We start from the raw sequence: 27,972 nt of genomic DNA on the forward strand, positions 1-27,972 counted from the left end.
TCATTTTCGCTAGCGATTATGGAGCGAAATGGTTTTGTGTTTCGTAATAAACACGTTATGTTTACAACTGGTATTAAAAGGGAAAACAGAATTAACGATACGGACGTTTTAATTAAAACAGATGGCACATTTATATTAGTCGTTCGGTATAAATGAAACAGTTGTTTTGATTCAATCCCTTTAAAATGGATCCTGAGGATCAGAGTTCAGCTTTTACGAGCGTTGTGGACTCTGTGATGAGTTTATTCGGTGAAGTGATGACCCGAGATGCAGTCTGCGCAATCGTGGAACACTGTGGTGGGGACTGTAAGTAGTTATAGTTATTGATGTTTTCTACTAGACCTAGGCATTGCCAATTTCCCCCGCTTAATCCTGAATGACACATGCGCAGTATACACAAACAAAACGCGCAAAACATGAAAATGAAGATATGCATAGGTGTTCGTTTAGTTTTCTTAAGTTTTCTTACTTTCTTGTGGAGTAAATAACATGTTTGAGTTTATATGAAGGCAAACATTCATATAAATAAACTTTTACTAAGTCAATAAAACACGTAGCTATCAAGGACGCAGAATCTATAATGGGGGGTTGGGGGGCATTGATATCCTTAATACCTAGGTGCATCAGTGCATATACTTTGTTTCAATATTTTAATGCTATCAATAACATGATAGCTGTTATCAGTGTTCTTAATTTATGTGCTTAAAAACTAGTAGACATGTAAATAAAGTCAAAACAAACTGCTCTGAATAGGTAAATATTTATTTTATTGCATATTTTTAATTACAGTCTTTATTAACATGTATGTTACATGTCCTTTGTTCAACTTTGTTATTGATTTTTAGTTTTTTTTTAATTAGTTTTGTAATTTGTCAATGAAAGTAGAATGTTTATGAACTTTTTTCTTAACTTATAATATTTAACCATATTATCTTTATCTTATTTTTTAATACTCCATTTGAAAATGAATAAGATTAACTTTTAATTTTTGAAATGGGATATGTGTTTTTTAAACACTAACACCAGTCAAAACAAAACAGTCGTGTTACGTTCTTGTTTTGTGTCTATTTGTACCTACATAAGGAGTTATTTTTTGTTGAACTAGATCCTAAGGTTGTCTGGTAGAGATCCCTCTTTAGCGATTAGACCGCCTGTTGTATGCTTCTATTTATAATCATTTGGTTTGTCTCCACTGTATCTTGCTGAGGTGTGCCAATAAAGAGTATTCTATCTATCTATCTAGCTATCCTAAAGAAAATTTGGGCTGAAACAGCAAACAAATTTGTTACTTTGAAATGTCTAAAAACTAATACTGCCCTGCTAAGCCAAGTGGCGCTATCTCAAAACCAAATGATTTTGAAAATCAAACTGTCAGCTACAAATACTTAAGTATAAGTTAGCTATGGATTTTTGTTTGAGATAGCACTTTTCAGCTTAGGAGGGCAGTCACCGGCAATAACATCGCACAAAACAAGGGCTGCAAAAATATCTGACCCAGTCTATTGTAGAGCCATAAGAGTTGTCAGGTATTTGTGCTACCATCTTTTCGTATGATGTTATTGCCAGTGACTGTATCGGATATCCAATCAAGTACCGAAAGGAAACAAAAAGCATTATAGTCTTAAAATGTTTGCCGAATTACCTCCAATAGTGTGTGACATTCTTAAGTAAAAGATACCTCATCTTTGCATACCATAACCAGAACGAAATTTCGTTTGTATCTTTATTGAAATTACTTGACAATCCTTTTGCATAATAAGTTACAATTTGGGATTTATTGCCTAAGAATGGCATAAGGTACAGCGGGGCAAATCTCGACTGGGGGGCCAATTTAACTGGTCAATTTTTTCATGTTTTACTATGTTTGCATTATTAAATAGAGTGTCCACCAGTTATATATGGTAGGATTGTTCAGTGTATACATGTAGAATTTAACATCATAGTGTAATAATGGAAAAAATGGACTAGTTACAATTGCCCCCCAGTTGAGATTTGCCCCGTTGTACCTTATATTATTTATTCAATAAAACCTAATACTACTTACATGTTTATTTAATTTTTGCAGCAAGTGGTATTTACATTTTTATTTAACAACTTAGCCTATGTTATAACATAAAAAAATTACATACTTCATTGATAAAAAAACAGCACACCTTCAGAACTACAGTGCAGGCTTTGCCACTTTATAGACTGTTTGTTTGGCTTAGCTTTTGTCAAATACTTTATTTACATAACAACTAATGCAAATCATGCTGTTATACCGTGAGTACATATATGCAATCAGGCCAGGTTATGTTATGAATTTAACACCCCCTTTCCTCCCGTGGGTGTTGTAGAAGTTGACTGTGGGATATGGGTTGGGTTCAATTGTGCAATAGAGCGAGAGGCGACTACAATTTAATTTTCTTTCAACCCCTCAATTACTAAGAGTAGCACTGCAACTTGAGCAATTTCATGTGCTCTGCCTAACCCTTATGTGAGGACAATTTTATTATAAATATTTTGGTTTCCAGTGACTCAAGCCATTGATATTATTGTCAACATGTCAGACGATTCTTCTGCTGGCGAATTATCAAATAATGCACCATCACCTAATCAAACAGAAGTATCTCCACACAATATTGCGAGATATCCAACTCTCCCACCAACCTCACAGATTACTGGAACAACCATTGAACCCCTCATGAATACCTCAGAAAGTTTATCTGTGTCAAGAAACTCTCAAATTGCCAACATGCAGGTATCACAGCCGAGACTATCTTATTCTGGAGCGTCACAAACCAAAGGAGCTTTCCCTAAACAGCTTCCTAAAAGAGCAATTAACCCACAAATAAGTATATGGACGCCACAAACAAAACAAATCGTTGAATACCACAAAAAAGGAATTAAAATTTTGATTTTAATGAGGGGCTTGCCTGGAAGCGGCAAGTCATTCTTGGCAAGGGAACTAATTGAATATATGTGTCCAGACATGAATCATAAATCATTCATATTTAGCACTGATGATTTTTTTATGCATAGGGGAAGATATGAATTTCAAAAGCACATGCTTCCAGAGGCACACTTTTGGAACCAAAACAGAGTTTATGAAGCTATGGGTCGTGATGTGAGCCCTATAATCATCGATAATACTAACGTTGAGATACGGCACATGGAGCCATATGTTAGGGCAGGGGTCCGGAAAAGTTACGTAATAGAGGTTTTAGAACCGAATACTCCATGGGCTAAAAAAGTTGGACCTCTGGCTCGAAAAAATTCCCATGATGTCAACATTTCTACTCTAAAACGACTACTGGATTCCTTCCAAGAATGCCCAAATGGTGCTTTCTTAATACAACTTTTTGGACTATCATATCCTGCCGGAAAAGCCCTTCCAATAATAAAGAACATTCCACCCCTTTTTGGACAAGATCAACATGGTGCTGCATCGTCAATTCAGACCCGTCAGTTCCAGGTAAAGTTCAAGATAAATTTATTTATTTGTAGTATTTGTCATTTAAGTTTTTTGCAAGCACAACTTACTAAATATATTCTTTGTAATTTTAAAGGCCTATTCAGCAACAAGTCAGCCAGGAAATGCATTTGGATTGATGTCAAATTTTCAAAATGCTGAGAAGACCAACGAAATACTACAGGAACTTTCTACTACAGGCCACAACAATGCAGATAGTGCTTCAAATAATGCATGTGAGACGCAACAACGATCACATGAAGAACGTATAATAAAAACTCGTATAGAAATTGAACAAGAAAAATCTGGTGATCGTGATGCAACCAGTAATGATAATGAAACAGGTCATAATGACAATGATCCAATTCATAAAGTTGAGTTTGTCAAACTTGAAGATGTGAAAAAACAGTTAGAGGAAATTGAAAAACTGGAAGAAGAATGGGAAAATGGAGATGCATGGAACGAAGAATCAAAATCAACAGCAAAATCTTTCACTGGAAATGCTTCAGGGTTTGTTCCTAAACCACCTAGAAATGCTGAACATAATTCTACAGGAATAGATAGATTTTTGCCAACCAGTTCCCATTATAATGATTGGTCTAAGATTTCAATGTTTATGCCATCATGGACTGAGTGTGAACCTACTATTAGTATACTGGACACACCAAATATTGAAGTACAGACAGCAACAAAAGGGACTAGTGTAGAATTTGGAGACACTGAGGTTAATATTAAAAATCTTAAGGTTCTTATTGCTACACCTAGAGATATAAACTTTTACTACACGGGACTAAACGAAGAAAAGATTCCTAATAAACGAACGTTGGACAAAAGCAGTATGACAAATGATCACGATCACATCGCAGTTGAAACCGTCAGGTGCAAAAATGAAGAGAAACACTTTATTGCATTTAGGAAACTGTTCAAGAATATATCTAAAGTGGAATTGAGAGACATATTTGACAAATGTGTAGGCGATGTAAACTGGGCTGTCGACATTGTTCTAGACGGCATGGCTAATAATCAACTGCACACCAGTACTGGGGACATTTCGGATACAGAAGATGTTGACGACGAACAGTGTGACTGTCTAGCAGCATACAACATAATACCAAACGTTAATACGCAGCCGAAAGTAAATACTCCCATTCTTGATCTAAGCCCGACGGAAGTGACTCCAGGAACATCAGGTCCAAGTACACCGAAATTGAAAAAAGATAAAAATCTTTCGGAATCCTCTATACAGTTAAAACGTCAAATTGAGCAAAACGTTGTTATATCTGACAGTCATTACTCTAACCACTGTTTGAAGATCAGAAAAATGCGACGGGGTGAAGTGGACGATGATCAAGGAGCACTTCAACAAGAGACAGAAGATAAAGAAAGAGACAGTCCTATAGCGTCAACATCTACTGCCCCTGAACCGACAGCGGATAATTTGAGCGATGACGACGATTCTCAAACAGCTTCCAGTGATGATGGGGAAAGAGTAGTCAATGTCGATTTGGGAGCAGTCTTCATTTCAGAGCTTGACAACATGTTTGGGCGAAACGACATGCTATATCCAGACAATATAATGACCAGGGTAAACATGCCAATATCCTTGCTGAATGAAATTAACGCTCTTTGGATTGAGTCGTTTATGTATCAATTAGACGAGCAGTCGCGCCAGTCGGAAATAATGCTGCGCCAAGACGAAGAATTTGCGAGGTGAGATATGCCATCACCAGCTTATAAATTTATAAAATATTTGCTCATTTGGAATGCTTCTGAGTATTTATATTTTGGGTAAGTGTGCTTGTGCGTATGCTAACCCACTTAATCATTTCGATATTTTATATTCGCATTATCTCAAATGAAAATTATATATTACAGGCAGTTGGCTTTAAAAGAAGAACAATTGGCCAAAGCGGGGGAAGAGCCCGCCGTTCCAGATTTAAAAGACATCATGGACATGGAACTAGCTCTGTCCATTTACAAGAAGGAGATAACTGCAGAATGGCGCAATAACGTGCCCAATGATTTAGCCGCTGTAATGACGAGAGAGAAGTTGTACAATTTGTTCCCTGACGTGAATCCAGAAGTTCTCTCTGAACTTTTGATGGCTCATGACAATAATTTTCAAGCTACTGTTGAGGTAAGAAGGGTTACTTTACCTATTGATAAACAATTCCAGCCTACTGTTGACAGTTGAGGTAAGAATATACTGCCTAAATGTGATTTTATTACCACAGGTCAATTTATAGCATTAGTACTGTATATTTGTCGACGTTTAGGCATTACGAGCATTATTACCTATAATATACCTCTATAATAGTACAAGTTCAGAATGCTCATTCCTTTGATGTTCACAAAATGCCGCCATTTTAAATTCTTACCTACATTAACAAAAGGGCCGCACGCTAGCAGCCGACATTGAATTCTATTGCGCCGCGCGAAGATCGTCACCACTGAATGGGCCGCGAACTCGCGGCCGCCGGCATGTACTTCTAGCGCGGCGATAGAATCGCGGAGTGAGCCGCCCCTGGTAATATCAACTATCTGAAATCCTGGAGCATTCAGGTGGCGGTAGCAACTAAAATCGCCAGTTTTATACTTAGAGAAAATGAAAGACAATGGCTTCTACCGTCTGAATGAAATAAGTAAAATTCGAAACAAAAATAGTATAGTAACTCATTTTTGTCTTATAAAATTCCAGGTATTATTATCATCAACAGGCAATGCCAAAATACTAGAAGAAGAAAATGGCGTAACGAAGTTTATAACAACAAAAGAACTGGAACGCCACGAAAAGCTGATTGAGGAACAAAAGAAGGTTAGCACTTAATGTTATCAGTAATTTCTGTAGGTATTACCAACATTTGATTCTGAATAGTTTTGAAGGGGAGGCCCGGTTACTTAACACCTCGTTACTGTAACTCGAGGATAATAAACGTAGGTAGTTGGTTAATTTTTATTGCGATTTTCTTTTGTTCGAAAAGGGGAAGCCCCGGTCATGGTGCTGTCTGCACTGACTGGTCTGAATCAAGCTAAGTTTGCAACGACTTAAAATTCTGTGCACTTGTTAAGTAAATGTAATTTCACTGATGTTTGACGTTTATAATAACATTTGCTCCGGTGAGGCTGTCAGAACTACCTAGTCAAAATCGCTGCTACTTTAATCTATTGCACAAAAGTTAAAAGGCGAATTTTTTGCCTTAAGGCACTTCACTTCTAGTCAATCTTAATGCAGAACTACCCAGTCAAAATCGCTGCCACTTTAGTGTGTGTGTGGATTGAGTGAGCACCTTCCGAAAATAAAAAAAAATATGCTGATCATTTAGTAAAAGTTCTAAAACAATTGTAAAACGAATCTCTGAATTTGTAAAAAGATAAATCAAAAGATACAGCCATTAACATGTGCTCACTCAGTTCTCACAAAATACCAACGAAAACAGTGAATATATTCATTTAACATATAATATTTATATACTAACATTTAGTAAAAAATAGGCCAACCTACCTCTATAAATATTAGATCACCTAGTGACGTATTAAATTTTTTACAAATAGTTTCTTATGCTCACTCAATCCACACACTTTTGAAAAGCCGAGTTTTGATGAAAAACATAAGATTTAGACCGCTATTATATGTGTATAGTTTAGTAAAAGTGAAATGGGAATTTGTAAAATACAAAACGAACCACTAACGTGTCAGGTTTTTTTATAATAAATTTTTGTAAGTGCTCACTCAGTCCACACGTTTTGAGAAAGTTAAAAATGTAAATATCTTACGATTTGTAGCACCTAAGACACTCGAAAGTACTTCAACATTTAGTAAAAATTTTTACTAAATATCCACCATCTAATATTTTATATTCGTTGTCTGGTTTTAAAGATATTCAGACATAACTTTTCTCATACAAATGTATCAAGTAGGGTGACTACACTATGTCGGCTCCTGATTTTCCCCACCTTCCCATTGTCATATTGAGATTGGGGAGTTTCTTTCGTTCAATTTTGATAATATTAAACTAATACCATATTAATTATCCATCTGCAAACTGTTTTTAGGTTATTATCTTGGCCTAGTGATGATGTGTATTGTGTAATTTTTATCGACGTCAGGTTAATAACCATATCGACATGCATGCATTAAAAAGGACATGAATGATAATTGGTAAGAAACAATAGTTATTTGTTATACAAGGGGGCAAAGTTGTATTTTAACGCCGAGTGTGGAATTGAAAAACGAGCAAGTGAAAGGATTCTATAGTTGAACCACGAGCGAAGCGAGTGGTTCGAGAATAGAATCCTGAACTTGCGAGTTTTTTAACACACGAGAAGTAAAATACATTTCGACGACAACAACGTATAAGGCGAAATCTGCGATTTTTTTTTGTAGCAGATAGCACCTTGTACGTTGGTGGGTAAGGTGCAATTTTCTGAAAAAAATAATTGCAGTTTGCACCCTATACGTTGTTGTCGTCGATTTGCACCCGAGTGTAACACAAAACTTTTCCCCTCATTATAGCGAGGAAACTACAACGCAAAAAATGCGTTTATCACTGCTTCCAGTAGTTCCACAGGTGGTAAATCATCTTTATTACTAGATTTACCTACTTTTATCCATTTTAAAGCAGTTAATTTGATTTTATTCAAGGTCAAATTACTTTACCCACTAGTGAATAAAATGCGTTTTTACCCGCTGGTATTAAAGGACAAAACACGTGTTTCCGAGCTAGTGAGGGGAAAAGAATATAATACTTCACTAGTAAGAAACCAGAACCTGGTAATCTAATCGCGCTAACAGATGAGCGTACCGGATTTGTAAGTGGGAGCGAGAAATAGTTATTCTTTTCTCGCTCCCACTTACAAATCCGGTAAACTATTATCAAAATTGAACGAAACTCCCCAATCTCAATATGACAATGGGAAGGTGGGGAAAATCAGGAGCCGACATAGTGTGGTCACCCTACTTGATACATTTGTATGAGAAAAGTTATGTCTGAATATCTTTAAAACCAAACAACGAATATAAAATATTAGATGGTGGATATTTAGTAAAAATTTTTACTAAATGTTGAAGTACTTTCGAGTGTCTTAGGTGCTACAAATCGTAAGATATTTACATTTTTAACTTTCTCAAAACGTGTGGACTGAGTGAGCACTTACAAAAATTTATTATAAAAAAACCTGACACGTTAGTGGTTCGTTTTGTATTTTACAAATTCCCATTTCACTTTTACTAAACTATACACATATAATAGCGGTCTAAATCTTATGTTTTTCATCAAAACTCGGCTTTTCAAAAGTGTGTGGATTGAGTGAGCATAAGAAACTATTTGTAAAAAATTTAATACGTCACTAGGTGATCTAATATTTATAGAGGTAGGTTGGCCTATTTTTTACTAAATGTTAGTATATAAATATTATATGTTAAATGAATATATTCACTGTTTTCGTTGGTATTTTGTGAGAACTGAGTGAGCACATGTTAATGGCTGTATCTTTTGATTTATCTTTTTACAAATTCAGGGATTCGTTTTACAATTGTTTTAGAACTTTTACTAAATGATCAGCATATTTTTTTTTATTTTCGGAAGGTGCTCACTCAATCCACACACACACGCCACTTTATTTCCTTGCACAAAAGAAAAAAAGGCGAATTTTTTGCCTTAAGGCACTTCACTTCTAGTCAATCTTAATGCAAAGCAGAGTGATTGTGGGATAATATGTTTAATGTTTGCAAGTGGAACAGGTTTTATGTATGTATGTATAAGCTTTATTGTACATAAAGGAAACAAAAGAGACACAGTTACAGAGTCAGTAATATACAATGTAGGCGGACTTATCCCTTAATGGAATCTCTTCCAGTCAACCTTTGTTTTTCTTTCTTTTCTTTGTTTTGGTTTTCTTTGAGACTTTGATTTTGGGTTGCTAAGAGGCAGCGTTTTGGCTATCTTATGCAGTGAATGGCTAACACAGGTCTTCTTGAGCTTACCGTGGTACGGTCACGGACTTGAATTGTTGATCCATTTCTAGCTCAATTTATACTGCGCATTTCAGAGCTAACCATAGTTAAGCTATGACGTTCCAGTATAAAACGAGCTATAAGTGGATCAACAAGTGAAGTCCGTGACTGTACATAGTAAATTCTTGTATGATTTCCCTATAATATTTATTTATATTATTTATTATGAATTCCAGGCGCTGTCAGAAGTTGAATGGCCCTTGCTACCAAAAGAAGATAAGGTCGACATGAACACTGTACAGGAGTACCGAGCGAAAGCCAACGAACATTTGGAGCAGCGAAATCTGTAAGTAGCTAAATAAGCGGTTCCACAGAGCTAGCAACGTCGCGAGACTACGTACGGAAAATTGCGTTAGGCTACGACATTGGCACACCTCGGACACTGGCGATCAAATATATGAAAGAGGCGCGTTCCTAGCACATAGTCTAAGCTCGTGTCGGTGAACGCGTACTAGGATTGTATGAGTGAAATATGACAGGTCGACTGTTCGCATTTTTGACAGGCGGTAACTGTGAGGTAACCGAGAGGGGGTGGGCGGCACTTTCAGCGGGGAGCGGGAGTGGCCGTACTGTACGATAGTGCTCTTTATTATACTGTGACATTGGTGTAAGGTGACAGCGGCGAGCGCCAGCCATAGGTGCGAATGAAAAGCCCCCATCGCTGTCCCGCTCCAATATATTGCCGCCGCTCGCTGCTTCCACCGTAGACCAATGTCATGTCTGAACCATACTGTAAAGCCCGCCCAGAAATATAGAATTATGGTCAAGGGGCGCTGTTATTCTTATATATGGGATGACAGTTCAGTATAGTACAGGGTGGGCCAGTGATAAATTCACTTTTGTCTCGACCTCCTTTGTCAAAATTACAAAACAATGGCATATAATAATGGTGTCATTTAAAAGAAAAAAAAGTAAATTTTTATTCAAAATGGTGTCTTACACGGGAGAACAGCGAGCGTTTTGCATTCAAGCTTTTTATGAAATCAATCGATCTTATGTGTCTGTTCGTCGGCGTTTTCGACTTGAGTTCGGATTCGGGGTGATATTGCTTGGCCTCCCAGGAGCCCTGACTTAACTCCAGCTGACTTTTTTTTATGGGGTTACTTGAAAAGTAAAGTGTACTCAAATAATCCGGCAACCACAGCAGAATTAAAGGAGAACATTCGCCAAGAAATCCAAGCAATATCTCCGCAACTTCTGACGAAAGTCTTTCAAAATTTACAAGCAAGGCTGGAAGAGTGCCGCAACCGCCACGGACGACATCTTGATGATTTAATTTTTAAAACGTAAAATTTATTTATTTGACATACTTTCTAAATATACTTATTATTTACCACAAAAAAATCCTATTATTTCAATTTTCAAAAATGCATTTATCATTGGCCCCTGTATAAAGAAAATAGCTCTAATGAAATTCCGCAACATGGCGCTGATATATTTTTGCGCGCGTAGCCAAATGGCATTTCTCCGACGCCAAACGAAAACGAAACGCCGCGCCAGTTAGTCTGGCTTTGTCGCGCCAATACGCACGAGCGATAGAGATAGATATCTTCGAGCGTTTCGTTTCGTGAGCGTTTCTTGAGCGTTTGTGCCATTCGGCTACGCACCCTGCACTGAGAGAAATTTGCATTGTGAATTTAACAAGTTCGACTTGTTGCGGTTTATCCGTTTGAATCAGCCAAACGTATGTTTAAAACAATATGTGTCAGGTTGTTTTTATAAAATCGACTTGTTGATTCAAATATATTGCCGAATTTTAACCAAAAAACTTGTTGAACGAACATGAAAACTGGTTGTATTTTCTCTCAGTGTGGTCAGGCTTTTATATGACTGCGATAGACCTGCTTTAGTCGACCTGATTTCAAGGCATCGGTCAAGGCTTGTCTACAATGTCTACATTCCCGTACCGAGATATTGCCTCGCAACATTGCGCGCTCTGGAACTGTCTAATCAAAATTAATAAAATAAATATTGCGATCTGGTAACATTTAAAATCTAAAGTCTCAATATAGACCGCCTTGGAGAAGCTTCTGTTGTCAAGAAGATGGCCACTATCTAGGTAGCAAACAATGCTTTGTTTCGATATTGACGGTAAATTTTACTTTTTATAAAAAATGCAGGAAGGATGAATATTTCCTGTTTATGTATTTATTGTATGTAGGTACTGTAATCGCCGATTAATACCGGCAGACGAATGAAACAATGTATTTATGTAACAATATGAAGGTCTTGCAATTTCAGTTGATTGAGTTTCGTATCGCACGTAGAAAACGATACTTAACACACCAAAAGGGAGTGTACAAGTTTCTAATGGGTTGGCAACGCGCATGTGACACTCCTTGAGGCGTTCATAGGTTACGGTGACCGCTTTCCATCAGGCGGACCGTATGCTTGTTTGCCACCGACGTAGTATAAAAAAAATATTGTAATATTGTAGTGACCTAGTGACAGCCCATCACATCACAATTTAGCCCTTACGGCCCAGCCACGACATTGGTCTAAGCGCGACAGCGGTGAGCGGCGGCCATACATTGGAGCGAGACACAGCGATGGGACTTTTCATTCGCACGTATGGCTGCCGGTCACCGCTGTCGCGCTTAGACCACATGGGTAAATTTTCTTACACAAATCCGTACTAATATTATAAATGGGAAAGTGTGTGTGTCTGTTTGTTTGTCCGTCTTTCAGGGCAAAACGGAGCGACGAATTGACGTGATTTTTTAAGTGGAGACAGTTGAAGGGATGGAGAGTGACATAGGCTACTTTTTGTCTCTTTCTAACGCGAGCGAAGCCGCGGGCAAAAGCTAGTAATAAATATATCTGTATACTGACTAGGCACATTTATATATTGGGTTGGTAAAAAAGTAATGAGCGAATCATAACCAATATTGTAATTTTTATTTAATTTATTATTTTAATCATTTATTAAAAATATAACGGCCTTCGTTATCTACTACTTGTCTCCATCATTCTGGTAAAGAATGAATAGCATCGGCGAAGAAGTTCTTAGGTTTAGATTCAAAAAACTCAGCTATGTACTGTCGTAGATGGGCTTGATCATCGAACTTTTTTTCATTCAAGGCATTGCTTAGCGATTTGAACAATGCGTAATCCGTAGGTGCCAAGTCTGGAGAGTACGGTGGATGAGGTATCACTTTCCAACCTAGCTCCAATAGCTTTAGCCGAGTCACTTTTGCAATGTGTGGGCGAGCATTGTCGTGTAAGAAAATAACTTTAGCATGCTGTGGACGATTCTGACAGATTTTTTGGCTTAAATTTTCAAGCTGATTACAGTATACTGATGCGGTAACAGTCATTCCACTTGGTAGGAGTTCCCAGTGAATAATACCATGAATATCCCACCAAACGGACAGCATAACTTTTTTCGGGTGAGGCTCTGTTTTTGGTGCCTCTATTCCTTTTTCGTTTGGAGTTAGCCACTGACGTTGGCGTGTGTGATTTATACATAAGACCCATTTTTTATCTCCATTGATAAGATGGTCCAACCAGTTGAATGTGCGACAAAAAGACAGAAGTTGTATGCAGATATCGGCATGGCGGTTTAATTGATCTCTATCAAGTTCGTGCGGTATCCAAACACTGTAATTTGTAGTTTTTTCCCAACTCGTGTAAATGTGTTTCTATGGTGACATGAGAGCAGCCTAACTCGGTAGCAAGAATACGACTCGTTAGCCTCGGATCTCCTTCAATTAAGGTTTTTAATTTGGCTACATCAATCTTCACCGGTCGACCAGACTTAGATTGATCTGATAATGAAAAGTCGCCACTACGAAACCGCTGAAACCATCGTTTCGCCGTGGCCTCAGACACAACTTCAGGAGCAACACGCTGACATATATTACGCACTGCTTCGGCGGCTGAATGGCCAGACTGAAATTCATATAGTAAGCAATGCCTTACATGCACTTTTAATTCGTCCATGTTCTTCCTTATATTAGCTCGGCGACAGCTAGTGAATGACTGACGAGAAACTGTGCGACTCGCCCTTTATATACTTTCGACCATAGAAGATTCTAGAACTCTCTCAAAAATTTTATGTGGAATTCAATCAATCGCTCATTACTTTCTTACCAACCCAATATAATTAGCGTACAATTGGTTGGTTGTGTAGATATTTGACAAAGGTAGCCTTTGTAACCAAAACAAAACCTTTTGTACTTTCACTATCAGCTCACAGGTTGCGAGGTTAAACCCGATAAGACCTACCTACTACATATTAGTATCGTTTTTAACAAAGTAACACTACACCAATTAAAGACAAAGACGGGCATTTTCAGAAAAAATTGACTCGCTGTCAGTTTTGTGATGACAATTAAGCATGAAATCTGTCTGAAAAGTTACTTTTTTCACATTCTGAATGTAGATTATTGCTTGAAGTTTATGTAATTAACACAAAAACAATATTTTTGTAGAAATATCATGCTTAATTTTATTATCGTCACAAAACTGACAGTAAGTTAATTTTTGTTAACAACTTACGCTAATTCCGTCCCAAATTCAGAAAATACTCGGACAAATACATTTATTGCAAAACATATACATAAAATCAACCCTGTAAGAGCGCAGTAATCTTAAAATTAACAATTTAAATACACGAGAGTTTCATTACAGTACAGGATTTGAGCGGTCGGCTGAATTTGATGTAACCTCAGACAATAGTTCGCAATGTATGTACAATCCAAATTTCCCGTCTCTCCTACTATCCTGACTGCAAACCCTACACTCCCAACCCTATCTACTGGGTGCTCTGGTGTCTTGGACAGGCTGCGGGGACCTACGGCGGGGCAGCAACGGTTGCTGCGCAATGAGCCGGTTTGCAAACGTACTCTGTCTGATTCTGCGTTCGATTCTTAGTCGGTGAGATGTGACGCAGACATATCCAACGACTCGCTGCCTCTTAGGCTCAATCATCAGAGTCACGTGAGCCTACAGCGCTATTACGTATCAAAATCTCCTCCCCCTGTAGTCTCCCCTTCCTAGTCCTTGCAGCAGGATCTGCTGGCTGGAGTTAGCCCCTGAATCTGAATCAGTACAGGATTTGATCGGTCGGTTGTCGGAAAATAACTTGTGTTTTGATTTTTATCACCCTTGAAAGTTTTTTCTAAGAGGTAATGTATTGCGAATTCTGTTAAGTCTAAAGTGTGACAGACAACGTCAATGACAACAATAATGGCGTACATTGAAGCTAATATTTATTTTGTATGAGACACATTAAAAATTTAAAGACTTCATAATTTTTAAAAGTCACTGAACAAATGTTGGTCAGTTTAAGGAGTATATTAGCCTACAGTTTAATTTTTTGCTTTTGTTACAGGCCCCACCCTGTATAAGGCCCACTTGCACCACCCGCTTAACTCAAAGGTAGTGGGCTGTCAACTGTTAAATTCTATATAAAATGGTGGGTTAACCTCGGGTTAACCCTCCAATTTCGGTGGTGCAAGTGACCCTAATAGGTAAGAAGTCTTATTTACTCAAGTATGTTCTATTGTCAAGGTCCCGACTGCGAGCAGAAAGCTACCTGGCCCGCAACATGCCACACATCGCCACGTATTACTCCCAAGTAGCGGTGTTGCATAAGAAGAAGTTCGACCATGCCAACAGTTTGGCTGCTGCTTCCCTAATGCAGGTATGTTCATCTTTGATTATTTACTTTGATCAAAGGGGATCGAGTATTATAGAGAGTTACTGTCAAAGTAAAATGTGTAATCACAGTGCATAGACTGCCATCTCGCGACACAAGCTTAGAACTTTTGAACCTCAGTTTTGACAATTTCGCCCATATTCTTAGCTTGATATGTATTAAAATGTCAAATATTAATATTAGCGCCATCTAGCTGAGCGTTCCCCAAAAGTGTAAAGCCATCTAGGCCACCGTACCTTTTTCTCTATGGCTTTGAGGTACGTTTTTTTCTTAGATTTTATCCGTTTATACGGAGTTACATATGTCTTTGCTTTGATACATAATTATACATAATAAAAAAGGGTTTCAGCAAGGGTAATATGGACGGGTGTTATCATTTGTCACTTTGTGCAAGTGCGAATGTGACGGCATGATTATGAAGAGTTTCAAAAACACCATCATGATACCGCTGCTTTACTACTATCTGGCGGTTTAGCGAAACGCGTTGTCGCGCGCGAGTCCATACATCAAGCGCGACTTCAAGTATGGACTCGCGGGCGAGAGTGCCAGCTGTGCTAGCCTGAAAGACATTGCGAAACGATAGAACAGATGAAAATGCACAGAAACGAAGACCACTTTAATACGGAACACAATTTAAACACTGGCAGACGACGGAATCGTAATGTAGTTCCGTTGCGTCTGATCTAGCGTAGGGTTCGTCAAGTTGATCCAGTATCTTAAGGCCTTGGTCGTTTTGATCCGCCGCGATCTGTAGTCTCTGCTGTAGGGTAGGTATGTTCGCAGATGTTCGACAGCGTGTTTCTGGCGCTTGCGATTGTGTCTTGTAGCGGCCGCGGCACGCGCGCCACCAATGAATTGAAGTATTTATTTGTATTTTGTCATAGGCCCCTGAACACCCTGTGAGTAGGCCAATTTTTTGAGGAGACTTGTTATGTATATATTCTAACGGAATACCAAATTATTTATCTTCATTTAAAATTGTACCTATGTCTTCTCACTTACGTGGAATTTTACAGATAAGTAATGTTGATAGATAAGATAGATACTTTTTTACATACACGAACAAAATCTGAGCACGCATTTCATCATCATCACTGGCCACGATATCTTAGCAGATGATTGTTGCAGTGATTTTATTGTGTGGTGCCGGTACATCGTCTTTGGTGGCTTAGTAGTCCGATGGCAGCCCGACACCTTTTGCCACATCTGTCACACGCATTTATGCCCATAATATTAGAGTCGTGTTCAGATATTTTTCGTCGCGTAATTGTGTATAAGTAAATGAACGCGACTGTACAGTAAGTGATGCTTATTTTTATAGAGCTATCAATCCAGTTCCGTAATTAAAACGTCGGATATCCAATGTATTTTTCAGGATAAAAGCTAAAAAACTCCATATCGTTTTCCAGGTCCACGCGGCCAGAAACACCGACAAATCCACCATAGACCTCCACTTCATGCGCGTCTTAGAAGCCAGAGAGACGCTCGACCTATTCCTAGACTCGCACATTCGCAGACTGCGCGAGTGTGTGCGCGGCCCGCGCTGCCACACGCTGTTCTTCATCACGGGCCGCGGCCTGCACAGCCCCGGCGGCCCCGTCATCAAGCCCGCCACCAAGCGGCGGCTCAGGGAGAGGGGCATCGCGTAAGTACATATTATTAACGTATACTTCGGTTATTAAAAATGAGATACTAATTCGACAGGAATAAAGTAAGCAAGTAGTGGTATTAATATTGCAAAGAAATCAAAGACGCAATTAAAAACATGAAGAGAGGGAAATCGCCTGGCCACGACGGGCTCAGTATTGAGCACCTGCAGCATGCGGGCCCGCACCTGCCGCGAGTGCTCACTTTATTGTTTAATCTGTGTTTAGGCCATTTTACCTCCCACAGGACTTGATGCGGACGCTGGTTGTGCCGATAGTGAAGGACAGGACAGGGGACATAGCGGACAAGTGTAATTCTTCTTCTTCCTCCTACCCTTATCCCACGTTATGTGGGGTCGGTACAACATGTCTTTCTCTTCCATTCTCCCCTATCTTTCGTCATCTCAACACTCACATCTTTCTTTCTCATGTCCTCTTTCACACAATCCATCCATCGTTGTTTGGGTTTACCCCTCCCTCCTCCAAATTACAGGCCTATTTCACTGGCTACCGTTATATCGAAGGTGTTTGATAGTGTGCTGGACCGGCATCTCAATAAACACACTAAGCTTCACGACGCACAGTTTGGCTTCCGTGAGGGTCTGTCTACTGAGAGTGCTATACTGGCTGTTAAGAACACAGTTAAGTACTACCTAGACCGTAAAACCCCAGTGTACGCTTGTTTCCTGGATCTGTCGAAGGCTTTCGACTTAGTGTCGTATGATGTCCTGTGGGAGAAGCTAGAGGATGCGGGTGTCCCTGCCGAGCTCATAGGCGTACTTTCCTACTGGTATCAACATCAGACAAATAATGTTAAATGGGCCAACTCGCTGCTGTCTGACCAGTATGGACTTGAATGTGGGGTGAGGCAGGGAGGTTTGACATCTCCAAGGCTTTTTAACATTTACGTGAATCAGCTGATCGAGGAACTCAGCAGCACCCATGTTGGATGTCATGTGGATGGAGTTTGCTTCAACAATATAAGCTACGCAGACGACATGGTGCTGCTGGGACCCACGATTGGCAGTTTGCGTAAATTAATAACTATTTGCGAGACGTATGCTGAGAAGCATGGATTAAAGTATAATTCCAAAAAGAGTGAGCTCTTGGTATTTAAAGGAAAAAATAAACCTCCAGCAACTGTTCCACCACTAAATCTCAATGGTACTCCATTGCAAAAGGTCTCGCAATTTAGGTACCTTGGGCACATTCTCAATGAGGAGTTAAAAGATGATAGTGACATAGAAAGGGAAAGAAGGGCATTGACTGTAAGAGGAAACATGCTGGTTCGCAGATTCGCAGGTTGTACCCTTGAGGTCAAGGTCACGCTCTTTAAGGCATATTGCCAAACTTTCTACACCAGCAGTCTGTGGACCAATCATACTCAAAAAGCGTATAATATTGTACAATAATCTGTTCCGGGCAATGGTGGGGCTTCCTCGATACTGCAGCGCGTCCGGTATGTTTGCCGACGCGCACACTGATGACTTTTATGCACTTATGCGCAATAAAGTCACGTCGCTCATCAGACGGGTCAGGGGAAGCCCCAACAGTCTCCTGCAGGTCGTGGCCGGCAGGCCAGACAGTGCCGTGCTCGGCAGGTTTAGCGAGCTGCATGCTCCGGTGGTGCGTGTGGCTCGATAATCCGGTCGGCCAGGCTGAGTTACTTATTTAAAGTTTTGTAATTAAATTTAGTCTAGTTTATAATACTAACACATTTAGTTTTAGTTATTTTTTAGTGTTTAAGTTCAAGTTTTTCAAGTGCGTTGGAGATGGTCGCAAGTTCGTCGATGAGACCTGGTTTGCGGCACTTGCTGACAAAAGGGAAAGAAGACACCATAGCGAAACGTCGCAATCGGTTGGAAGCTTTCCTTGTCAGATGTGTGGCAAAATGTGTCGCTCTCGCATAGGTCTCTTTAGTCATCAAAAGCGATGTCTTTCGGTCATTGCACCATAAATCGTCTGAAATAGACGCTAAGGCCATATATATATATATAAGTTCAAGTTTACATACTAACAAAGCTATGGACCAATGTTGTCTGAAAATAAACGCATTTTATTTTATTTTTATTTATTTATTTTATTATTAATATGATTTCCTCCCGAGTGTCCAGACTATAGTCTAGTGACTCATATTCGCAAGTTGCTTGTGTGAGAGGCCCGCGGATCCACACGCTGCTCTTTATAATGGGCCGCGGCCTGCACAGCCCAGGCGGGCCGGTCATCTAGCCGGCCACTAAGCGACGGCTCAGGGAGAGGGGCATCGCGTAACTACAGATTACGGCCCAGCCACGACATTGGTCTAAGCGCGACAGCGGTGAGCGGCAGCCGTACGTGTGAATGAAAAGTCCCATCGCTGTGTCTCGCTCCAATGTATGGCCGCCGCTCACCGCTGCCGCGCTTAGCCCAATGTCGTGGCTGGGCCGTTATTGACGTATATTTTGGTTATTAAAAGAGCAATTCCCGAAAAGTTTTTACATTGGGATCACGTCTCCGATTTTGATAAAAATTGGTACGCTGATAGAGTCCATGATGCCGAGCAAGGTCCACTAGGTTTCCCAAAATGTCCCATGTAGTTTGTATGAAACCTTTCTTTTTTGTTACCAGATTTCTATACATTTTCGGTAACAAAAAAGGAAAGTTTCATACAAACTACCTGGGACATTTTGGGAAACCTAGTGGATCTTGCTCAGCATCACGGACTCTATCGGCCTACCAATTTTTATCAAAATCGGAGACGTGATCCAAATGTACAAACTTTTCGGAAATTGCAGAAAAATAAATACTAATTCGACAGGAATAAAGTAAGCAAGTAGTGGTTATTAATCTGAGTTCGCGAGTGTCTAGACTATAGTCTAGTGACTCATATTCGCAAGTTGCTTGTGTGAGAGGCCCGCGGTTCCACACGCTGCTCTTTATGGGCGCGGGCCGGTCATCAAGCCAGTAACTAAATAATCTCTCTAGGAGCGCGGCATTGCGCACCTGACCAGAAATAATATGACTAATGACTATTGTCAGGAGGGCGCTGTTATTCCATATAACACAGGTGACAGTTCAGTATAATATAAAGAAAACCGACCAAGAGCGTGCCGGGCCACGCTCAGTGTAGGGTTCCGTAGTTTTCCGTATTTTTCTCAAAAACTACTGAACCTATCAAGTTCAAAACAATTTTAATAGAAAGTCTGTATAAAGTTCTACTTTTGTGATTTTTTTCATATTTTTTAAACATATGGTTCAAAAGTTAGAGGGGGGGGGGGGGGACGCACTTTTTTTTCCATTAGGAGCGATTATTTCCGAAAATATTAATATTATCAAAAAACGATCTTAGTAAACCCTTATTCATTTTTAAATACCTATCCAACAATATATCACACGTTGGGGTTGGAATGAAAAAAAATATCAGCCCCCACTTTACATGTAGGGGGGGTACCCTAATAAAACATTTTTTTCCATTTTTTATTTTTGCACTTTGTTGGCGTGATTGATATACATATTGGTACTAAATTTCAGCTTTCTAGTGCTAACGGTTACTGAGATTATCTGCGGACGGACGGACGGACAGACAGACATAGCGAAACTGGCTACCTAATGATTCTCCGACAATTTTTTAGCCGATTATTGATTCGCCGACAACGATTCGCCGAATGCCATTTAGCCGAATAATCAAACTATCGCTGTCACTTTTGGTCGAATAACGTTACGTAGAATCTTGGTTCGCATACAGTTCAGTTCGCTTCTGTGCAAATTATCCGAACTATTATTGGACATTTTTCATTTAACAAAGTAATATTTTCGTTTAAGCCACGTTTAGTCGAATAACGTTTCACATTTTATAAATTGTTAAAATATTTTCGAATGAATGAATTATCGCTGTTGTAAAAAAATTACTCACTTAATAGACACTTTTTTTTCTTAAACTATGTATAATGTGAATGTAGTGTAGTGTGACAACCCTGATGATATATAACTCATCTCATACAGAGTGACAACCCTATGCTCATGCAGCTGTGTGTTATGGATCATAGAGTTTTACGATGTAATTATAAATAATCATAAAGTTTATGGTATAATTAAAGTAATGATTATTGGTCATAAAACATACAATAAAATATAATGTTAAAACAGATGGGAATGACTATTGACCGTGACCAGGATAGTATATAAGCACGATTTTTATTGAATAAAGAAAGAGTATTGACTTGACTTTTGAGTTATCATTACACCCGGAGCACCCCACACTTCATGGCGACCCTAGCCAGTCGTGCTACTCGAGCCAGCCCGAGTGCGACCCCCCGCCGCCGTAACTAATCCGCGCCGCTTTTGTCTCTCATATCAACTCAGTCGTCACCTTACCAGTTGGGCAGCTCGAAGCAGCCTATGTGTGACCCACCGCGAATACCAACGCCGCCGACACCACGACCACCATCGCTATAGCCAAATATGGACCACCACCACCACAGAAACCATCGCCACAGCCAAGCACGTCCTCGCCACAACCGCGCATGTAATTACCAGCCGCAACCGTCATCGACGCCATTCAATTGGACTGAACAATGCGAAGACGCGTTCAAAAATCCAAAAATAACCATCACAACCACTACCACCACAAAGATGGACAATAAGAAGATCGAGCGGCAATATATTGAAGTGGCCATGCGTAAGCCGAGCGCCGTCGGAGCCAGCCCAGCGCAACATCGTCCACCAGCTACTCCGCACCGCAGCGCCACGGCCCCTTCGCAGCACCGCGGTCCCTCCGCAACGCCACAGGTTCGCACCGCAGCACCACGACGCACTTGGTGGCACCGCGTGCCACACCCGCCCCAGCCCAGCGCACAAACAGCGGAACAGGGTAAAATATAAAATCCATTACATATTCACACTAATCGCTATTATGTTTCCATAATAAGTTTTAATTTTTTTATATATATATAAAAATAAGTATATTAAAGTTCTTGTAGGTATTTAAAAAAAAATGTTTATAGAGAGTTATAAAAAGCACCAGATTTTTTAACACTATTTGAGTCTATCAGACTCCAGAAATCGATTAGTTCATAAATTACAATACTTCAAAATAACAAAAGAAAAGACAAACAGACTCAATAAACAAATCATAATAAAAATTTCTAAAAGTTAAATAGTAGATCGCGGAAAATTCATACGAAACTATCAAGTTTTACATAATTAATAACTACCTATAAAAGGTGAAACAACTCTGTCAGGACATCTTATAATAAATTAATCAGAACTCATGTTCCATGATAAAAAAAAATATATATATATAGATATAAAGTATCTATTCAACATACAACTTGTTGCATTCAAATATCCCATTACTGTACAAGATCAAAAGCTTATATGGGACCCAAAAGAAATTCGAAAATCGAGAAATGGTCCCATGCCATTGGTATGAAAAAAAAAAACTTTTTTTTTTTTTCTATAATTCTGTTTTGTTGTTGTACTATATGTACTATAATAAAAATTAAAGTAATCGAATACAAAATAAAAGTCGTGCTATTGAAATTGACTGATTTTTATCAAATATAATTAATCTTATTCTTTCCAATTTATTGTACGTTTCCGGTCGTAAATATTAATAGAAAAAAAAAACACCTTATCAAACGTATTTATTATTATTTAAAAATCAGGCAGGCAGTTAAAAAAAAAAAACGGACATAGCCTAAATCCAGTAATCACATAATATTCGTAAAATAAAAAAAGTGATGTATAGATATAATTTATTTTCTCTCTCTCAGTAGTAGCGAGACCGGACAGATCTCAGGCTGTAAGGTACTAAGGACAAGTATATATATAAAAAAAAAAAGAATTTTAAACTGCTGATATGTAAAATTAATATTATTTAATGACAGTAAAAAGAGGATAATATAAATTGTATAAACTTAAATAAAAAAATAAAAAATTAAATAATTACATAAGTATGTTTACAAGTAACAGGAAAAAAAAACATAAGAAAAACGTCTTGTCGGGAAAGCAAAATCAGTTAAGTGTCGCAACCAACGATTAGCCTGATCACCTAAAAGTTATTGTGACTCTTAAATGCTTTTATGTTTTCAAACCGACATTATTAACTATACTGGGTATAGCTAGTAAATTATAATGTAAGCAGAGTACACCAGGATACAAACCAGACACAGCCCCCTTGAAACCAAAACCAATTCGAGCGAGCTCTCAATTGTGAAGGTCCTTGGGCACACGCAAAGCTATTGCGTTCTAATGTGTGAAAGCATATGTCTGGAAAAACATACTACATTTATTGAGTATGTATCAGCGCGCTATAATAAATATATTTTTTGTATCCTTAATATTTATGTATTGTAATGTAGGGTCGGCCGACCGGATGCGCTAAAATGCGCAGTGTACTCTTTAAAAGAAAAGTGAACTTCATGTATCACGAAGAAGCTTACATTATTTCCCAATGCAGACATTAAGGTACTATGGCTCATGGGAATTGATTTCTATGTAATACAAGCAGGTATGAAATCCTTGACGGCTGACCATGATTCGATCGAGAATCAATCGTGGAGACTCTTGGACACACAAAATAGTGTGATGCTTAAAAGCAATGCCTGAATGCATGAACAATACTAAAAGTATAATTGTAATCGCCAGTAGTAAAAAAAAAAAAAAAAAAAAAAAACTCTAACAAGTTTAGTAAGCAGGTTTTATCTGCGGAAAAGAGGTGTAGGTACTAAAAACAAATACTTTTACCCCAAACAAAATTGATATCACAAAACGACATAGGTATAAAAATTTATTAAACTAGGAATACAAATCTAAAAAAAAAACACCTTAAAAAAAAAAAGAGGGGATAAGAATATGAAAAATAAAAATAACCACAATACTCACTACATCAATCGCTATACATACAACAATTTATTTTTTAACTCAAATCACAAGTCAGAATTACTGCATACACAACTCACAAAAGTAACTAGAATACAAATATCATATAATATATATTATAACCTCAAAATTAGAAAGTTCAAATAAACTAACTAATTTATTATATTTTATCTCGAGCAAAAAAAAAAAAAAATCTGAACTACCAAATAAATTAACATCTCTTGGCATTTTCTTGTTAAAAAAAAATACTATAGCGTGATTACGCTATACAAAATAGTTTAAATCATCTATAAAAATACCACAAATAATCAGACCTTACTAAAATAAAATGACAAAAATATACATAACTCGAGTACAACTCACGTACAAACACGTTAACAAAAAAAACAACCAACTTAATACAAGTAAAAAACAGCCAACAATAAATTTCAAATTAATCGGTATCAAAAATTCAAAAAAAAAAAATTAGAAGTCGAACTATTTTCACCACAATATAAATACCCAAAACCAAAAGTGTAATTTTACGCAACTACATCCTTTCTTCTATAGCGTGTAGTAGTAAAACTAAAATCACAAACACAACGCAGTTAGACAAAAAAAAAAAATGAAATGAATAGAAAATACTTCAAAAAAATACCTAAAGCATAACGCGAAACAAACACGAAATTATTAGTGAAATTGTGTGATGCTTTAAAAGTGATGCCACAATATATGAAATATTATATAATATGTTGTAATTGCCAGGGTGAGCGATAATTTTTTTTTCTTGTATCCTGAGCAAATAAATATGTATTGAACTATTGAGCTGAGTAATAGCCATAAATGAAAATGCGTTGTATACCCTTACCGTTTGTGATGCATTTCGTCTGCACACAAAAATAAGGTTAAAATTGTTTTTATCCCTTTCAAATAAATACAGAAGTCAATATGACAGGCAAAGACAACAGATCTAATGGAAGATTGTAAAGTGTTTATGAATAATGTCATTAGTAAAATTAAAACATATTATGATCAGATGACACCATCCAAGTAAGGAATTGCTAAAAAAAAAAACACTCATTGGCACACATATACACACCTATACACTATACACATATAGCTATCTTAAACTTATAATGATTTTTTTTTGCATAACCAACTAGCAATAAGATTTTTTATTATATTCAGATCTTAATTAAGAATCTATAATCAATTAAAAATGTATCCCAGTAGAAATAAGTAAAAAAAAAAAAAAAAGTCAAAAGCCAAAAACAGTTGTCATGTATAATCCAACTATTTTTAACTCAAAATAACTTAACCAAAATTACAGTTAAATCAACCTATCTCAAAAACTATAAGAGATACTTTGATCAAACCAAAAATCGTTGAAAGAGTTAATTAGCATGCATCACCTCTATTTTTTTTAGAATTTTATACCCCGTAGTTATAAAAATAGAGGGGGGGGGACATACTTTTTACGACTTTGAGAGCTGATATCTCAAAAACCGTTCACTTTAAGAAAAATGTTTTTTAGAAAACTTTATATCATTTTAAAAGACCTTTCCATTGATACCCCACACGGGTATGTACATCGAAAAAAAAATTTTCATCCCTCAGTTACATGTATGGGGGCCCCACCCCCAATTCTTTTTTTTACTATTTAGTGTCATAATTTTGTAGCGGTTCATACAACACATATTCCCATCAAATTTCATCACTGTAGTACTTATAGTTTCCGAGTAAATCGGCTGTGACAGACGGACAGACGGACAGACGGACAGACGGACAGACGGACATGACGAAACTATAAGGGTTCCGTTTTTGCCATTTTGGCTACGGAACCCTAAAAAAAGGGGAAAGCTGTAGTGTAGTGTGACAACCCTGATGATATATAACTCATCTCATACAGAGTGACAACCCTATGCTCATGCAGCTGTGTGTTATGGATCATAGAGTTTTACGATGTAATTATAAATAATCATAAAGTTTATGGTATAATTAAAGTAATGATTATTGGTCATAAAACATACAATAAAATATAATGTTAAAACAGATGGGAATGACTATTGACCGTGACCAGGATAGTATATAAGCACGATTTTTATTGAATAAAGAAAGAGTATTGACTTGACTTTTGAGTTATCATTACACCCGGAGCACCCCACACTTCAGTGAAATTCTTTTCGTTGCGGTAATAATTTACATATTCTGGCAATTAACATTATGTTCTTGAACAGAAAAGTGCTAATTTCCGAATGGGAGAACTAAAAATTTTAAAAGTAAAAATTTGGTGAGTTGATAGCAACAATACATAATTAACTAAAATTAATCCTTAAAATCAGAACATTTTGACACGTTGAAATAAATGTGAGTTTCTTATAAACGATCTAACAACTAGATTTTTGAATCCGCAGGACAGTTTGTACGCAAGTTTCAGCCAACTCACCAAAAAAAAAAACCAAATGATCACTCGACCTATTGTGTTTCGACTAATTTTTTGTCGGCCAATTTTTACAATTACTGAATGATTATTCGACGAAAAGTCAATCGGCGTATCAAATTTCTGCTTACCGACTCCGTTTACGAACAAATATTATGCGAAATGAGACTTTTCCAATCGTTATTCGGCCAAAAAAGACGTCGGCGAATCGTTGTCGGCGTACCGAAAATCGGCGTATTTTATTTCGGAATATCAATCGGGCACCAGCGAAACTATAAGGGTTCCTAGTTGACTACGGAACCCTAAAAATAGTTCTAATGAAATTCCGCAACATGGCGCGTAGTCATATGTTTTTGTTCAGGCTTTAAGTTCCTATTATGTTTTAGTGTTTTGTACTTAGATTAACTACCAAGTTAGTTGATGTTACCGACGGGAGATCGTAATATGTGTACGATAATGTAGACAACCATAGGCCAAAAAGAAAATGACAAGGTACCTAATTAAAGTAGGACTGGGCTGGCCACGTCTGTCGCATGCCGAATGACTTATGGGCCAAGTCTACCACGCAGTGGGAGCCCCTCGAGTCAAACCGAGGATCCGGCAGACCTCGTCGGTGATGGCGGGATAACTTAGACTCCTTTTTGAGAGACTGGTCAGTTGTCGCACAAAACTGAGAGGAATGGAAAAAGAGGGGGGGAGACCTTTGCCCAGCATGGGACACAATAGGCTCATAATAAATAATAATAAGGTACCTAATTACCGGGCTATCATTACGGTCTGTGTAAGTCTGAATTCTCATATCGTGAGGGTCACCTGTTCTTGGTCTTGTTTGTCAAAACCTAGATACCTTTTGTTTTTGAGCTCATGATATTTCGTCGATGTACTAGTAACATGCTGTGTTTGTTTAGTCTTACACCGCGAAACTAGCTGTCTAGTGAAAAGGACGATTCAAAAATTCTGAAGCGTGGTTGCATTTTTACCTCTGGTACCGACAATTTATCCCAGGAAGACTTTACTAATCAACATATTCGTATGAGTGCAATTCCCGAAAAGTTTGTACATTTGGATCACGTCTCCGATTTTCTCCGATCCGATCTGATCTCCGAAACCTAGTGGATCTTGCTCAGCATCATGGACTCTATCAGCCTACCAATTTTCATCCAAATCGGAGACGTGATCCAAATGTACAAACTTATCGGGAATTGCCGATGACTGTGAATTTAATATGGCCACAAAACCGAAGCCTTGAGAAACGATTGAACATTTTATAGTATTACACAACAAAAACTTCTTCACATGAAACTGATCAAGTGATTATCTGTTTTCGTTTTAAACGTTCTTACGACAATTCCTAATTAGATTATGATATATGGTTCTAAACTAATTTATTACAATACAATACTTTCCATTTCCAGCTACACCGAACGCAATCCAGGCCTTCTCACCTCACGAGTGTGCGCCGAAGACAAACTCACCCACGAGTTCCAATAGTACCCACTCTCTCCGTGCCGGAGCCACGCATGTCCGCTGCACCAAACAATACTGCTACCATCTTTCACGTACGTCTACAACCATATCGTTGGCGACCCCTGCCCCTTTGACAAAGGCTTTATCCACATATCCGTCCTTCTACCCGGTTTTCTTTTAAACCACAATCAGACTGTGTTCAACTATTGGAATAACCCGTCGTGTCTAATATGCACGACTGTTATGCCGATACCGGGCAGCTGGCACGCTTTGTCATATTCTTGGATAGTTGAACGCAATGGCGATCCGTTTATTGAGAATCGGGGGCCGTGGATGATACCTCTAGTGATGTGAATACAGTTCGTCGACAGAAGACGATTCGACTTCAGGTAATATTTTACCTATATTTAAAGTCAAATACAGGTCGAACGCGATTAATTAACATTATTTTAC

At 38.2% G+C, this 27,972-nt stretch overlaps 1 protein-coding gene across 1 annotated transcript; it reads left to right on the forward strand.

The window, feature by feature from the left end:
* Window positions 1–29: 29 nt before the first annotated feature.
* Window positions 30–27,972, forward strand: LOC125229758. The gene is made up of 9 exons (XM_048134693.1): window positions 30–306; window positions 2,514–3,454; window positions 3,549–5,161; window positions 5,327–5,588; window positions 6,150–6,266; window positions 9,641–9,750; window positions 14,979–15,111; window positions 16,536–16,771; window positions 27,468–27,972. The coding sequence occupies exons 1-9, from the start codon at window positions 186–188 to the stop codon at window positions 27,541–27,543; spliced, it is 3,609 nt and encodes a 1,202-aa protein (XP_047990650.1). The 5' UTR covers window positions 30–185; the 3' UTR covers window positions 27,544–27,972.

Source organism: Leguminivora glycinivorella, chromosome 9 (assembly GCF_023078275.1).
Source record: "Leguminivora glycinivorella isolate SPB_JAAS2020 chromosome 9, LegGlyc_1.1, whole genome shotgun sequence".
In the NCBI taxonomy this organism is placed as follows: Eukaryota; Metazoa; Arthropoda; class Insecta; order Lepidoptera; family Tortricidae; genus Leguminivora; species Leguminivora glycinivorella.

What these genes read in the sequence shown, in the direction of transcription:
- LOC125229758 (XM_048134693.1), top strand. Translation starts at nt 186, where the DNA reads ATGGATCCTGAGGATCAGAGTTCAGCTTTTACGAGCGTTGTGGACTCT. An exon ending in GGAACACTGTGGTGGGGACT is followed by an intron (nt 307 to 2,513) that starts GTAAGTAGTTAT and finishes TTTGGTTTCCAG; the next exon opens with TGACTCAAGCCATTGATATT. An exon ending in ATTTTCAAGCTACTGTTGAG is followed by an intron (nt 5,589 to 6,149) that starts GTAAGAAGGGTT and finishes ATAAAATTCCAG; the next exon opens with GTATTATTATCATCAACAGG.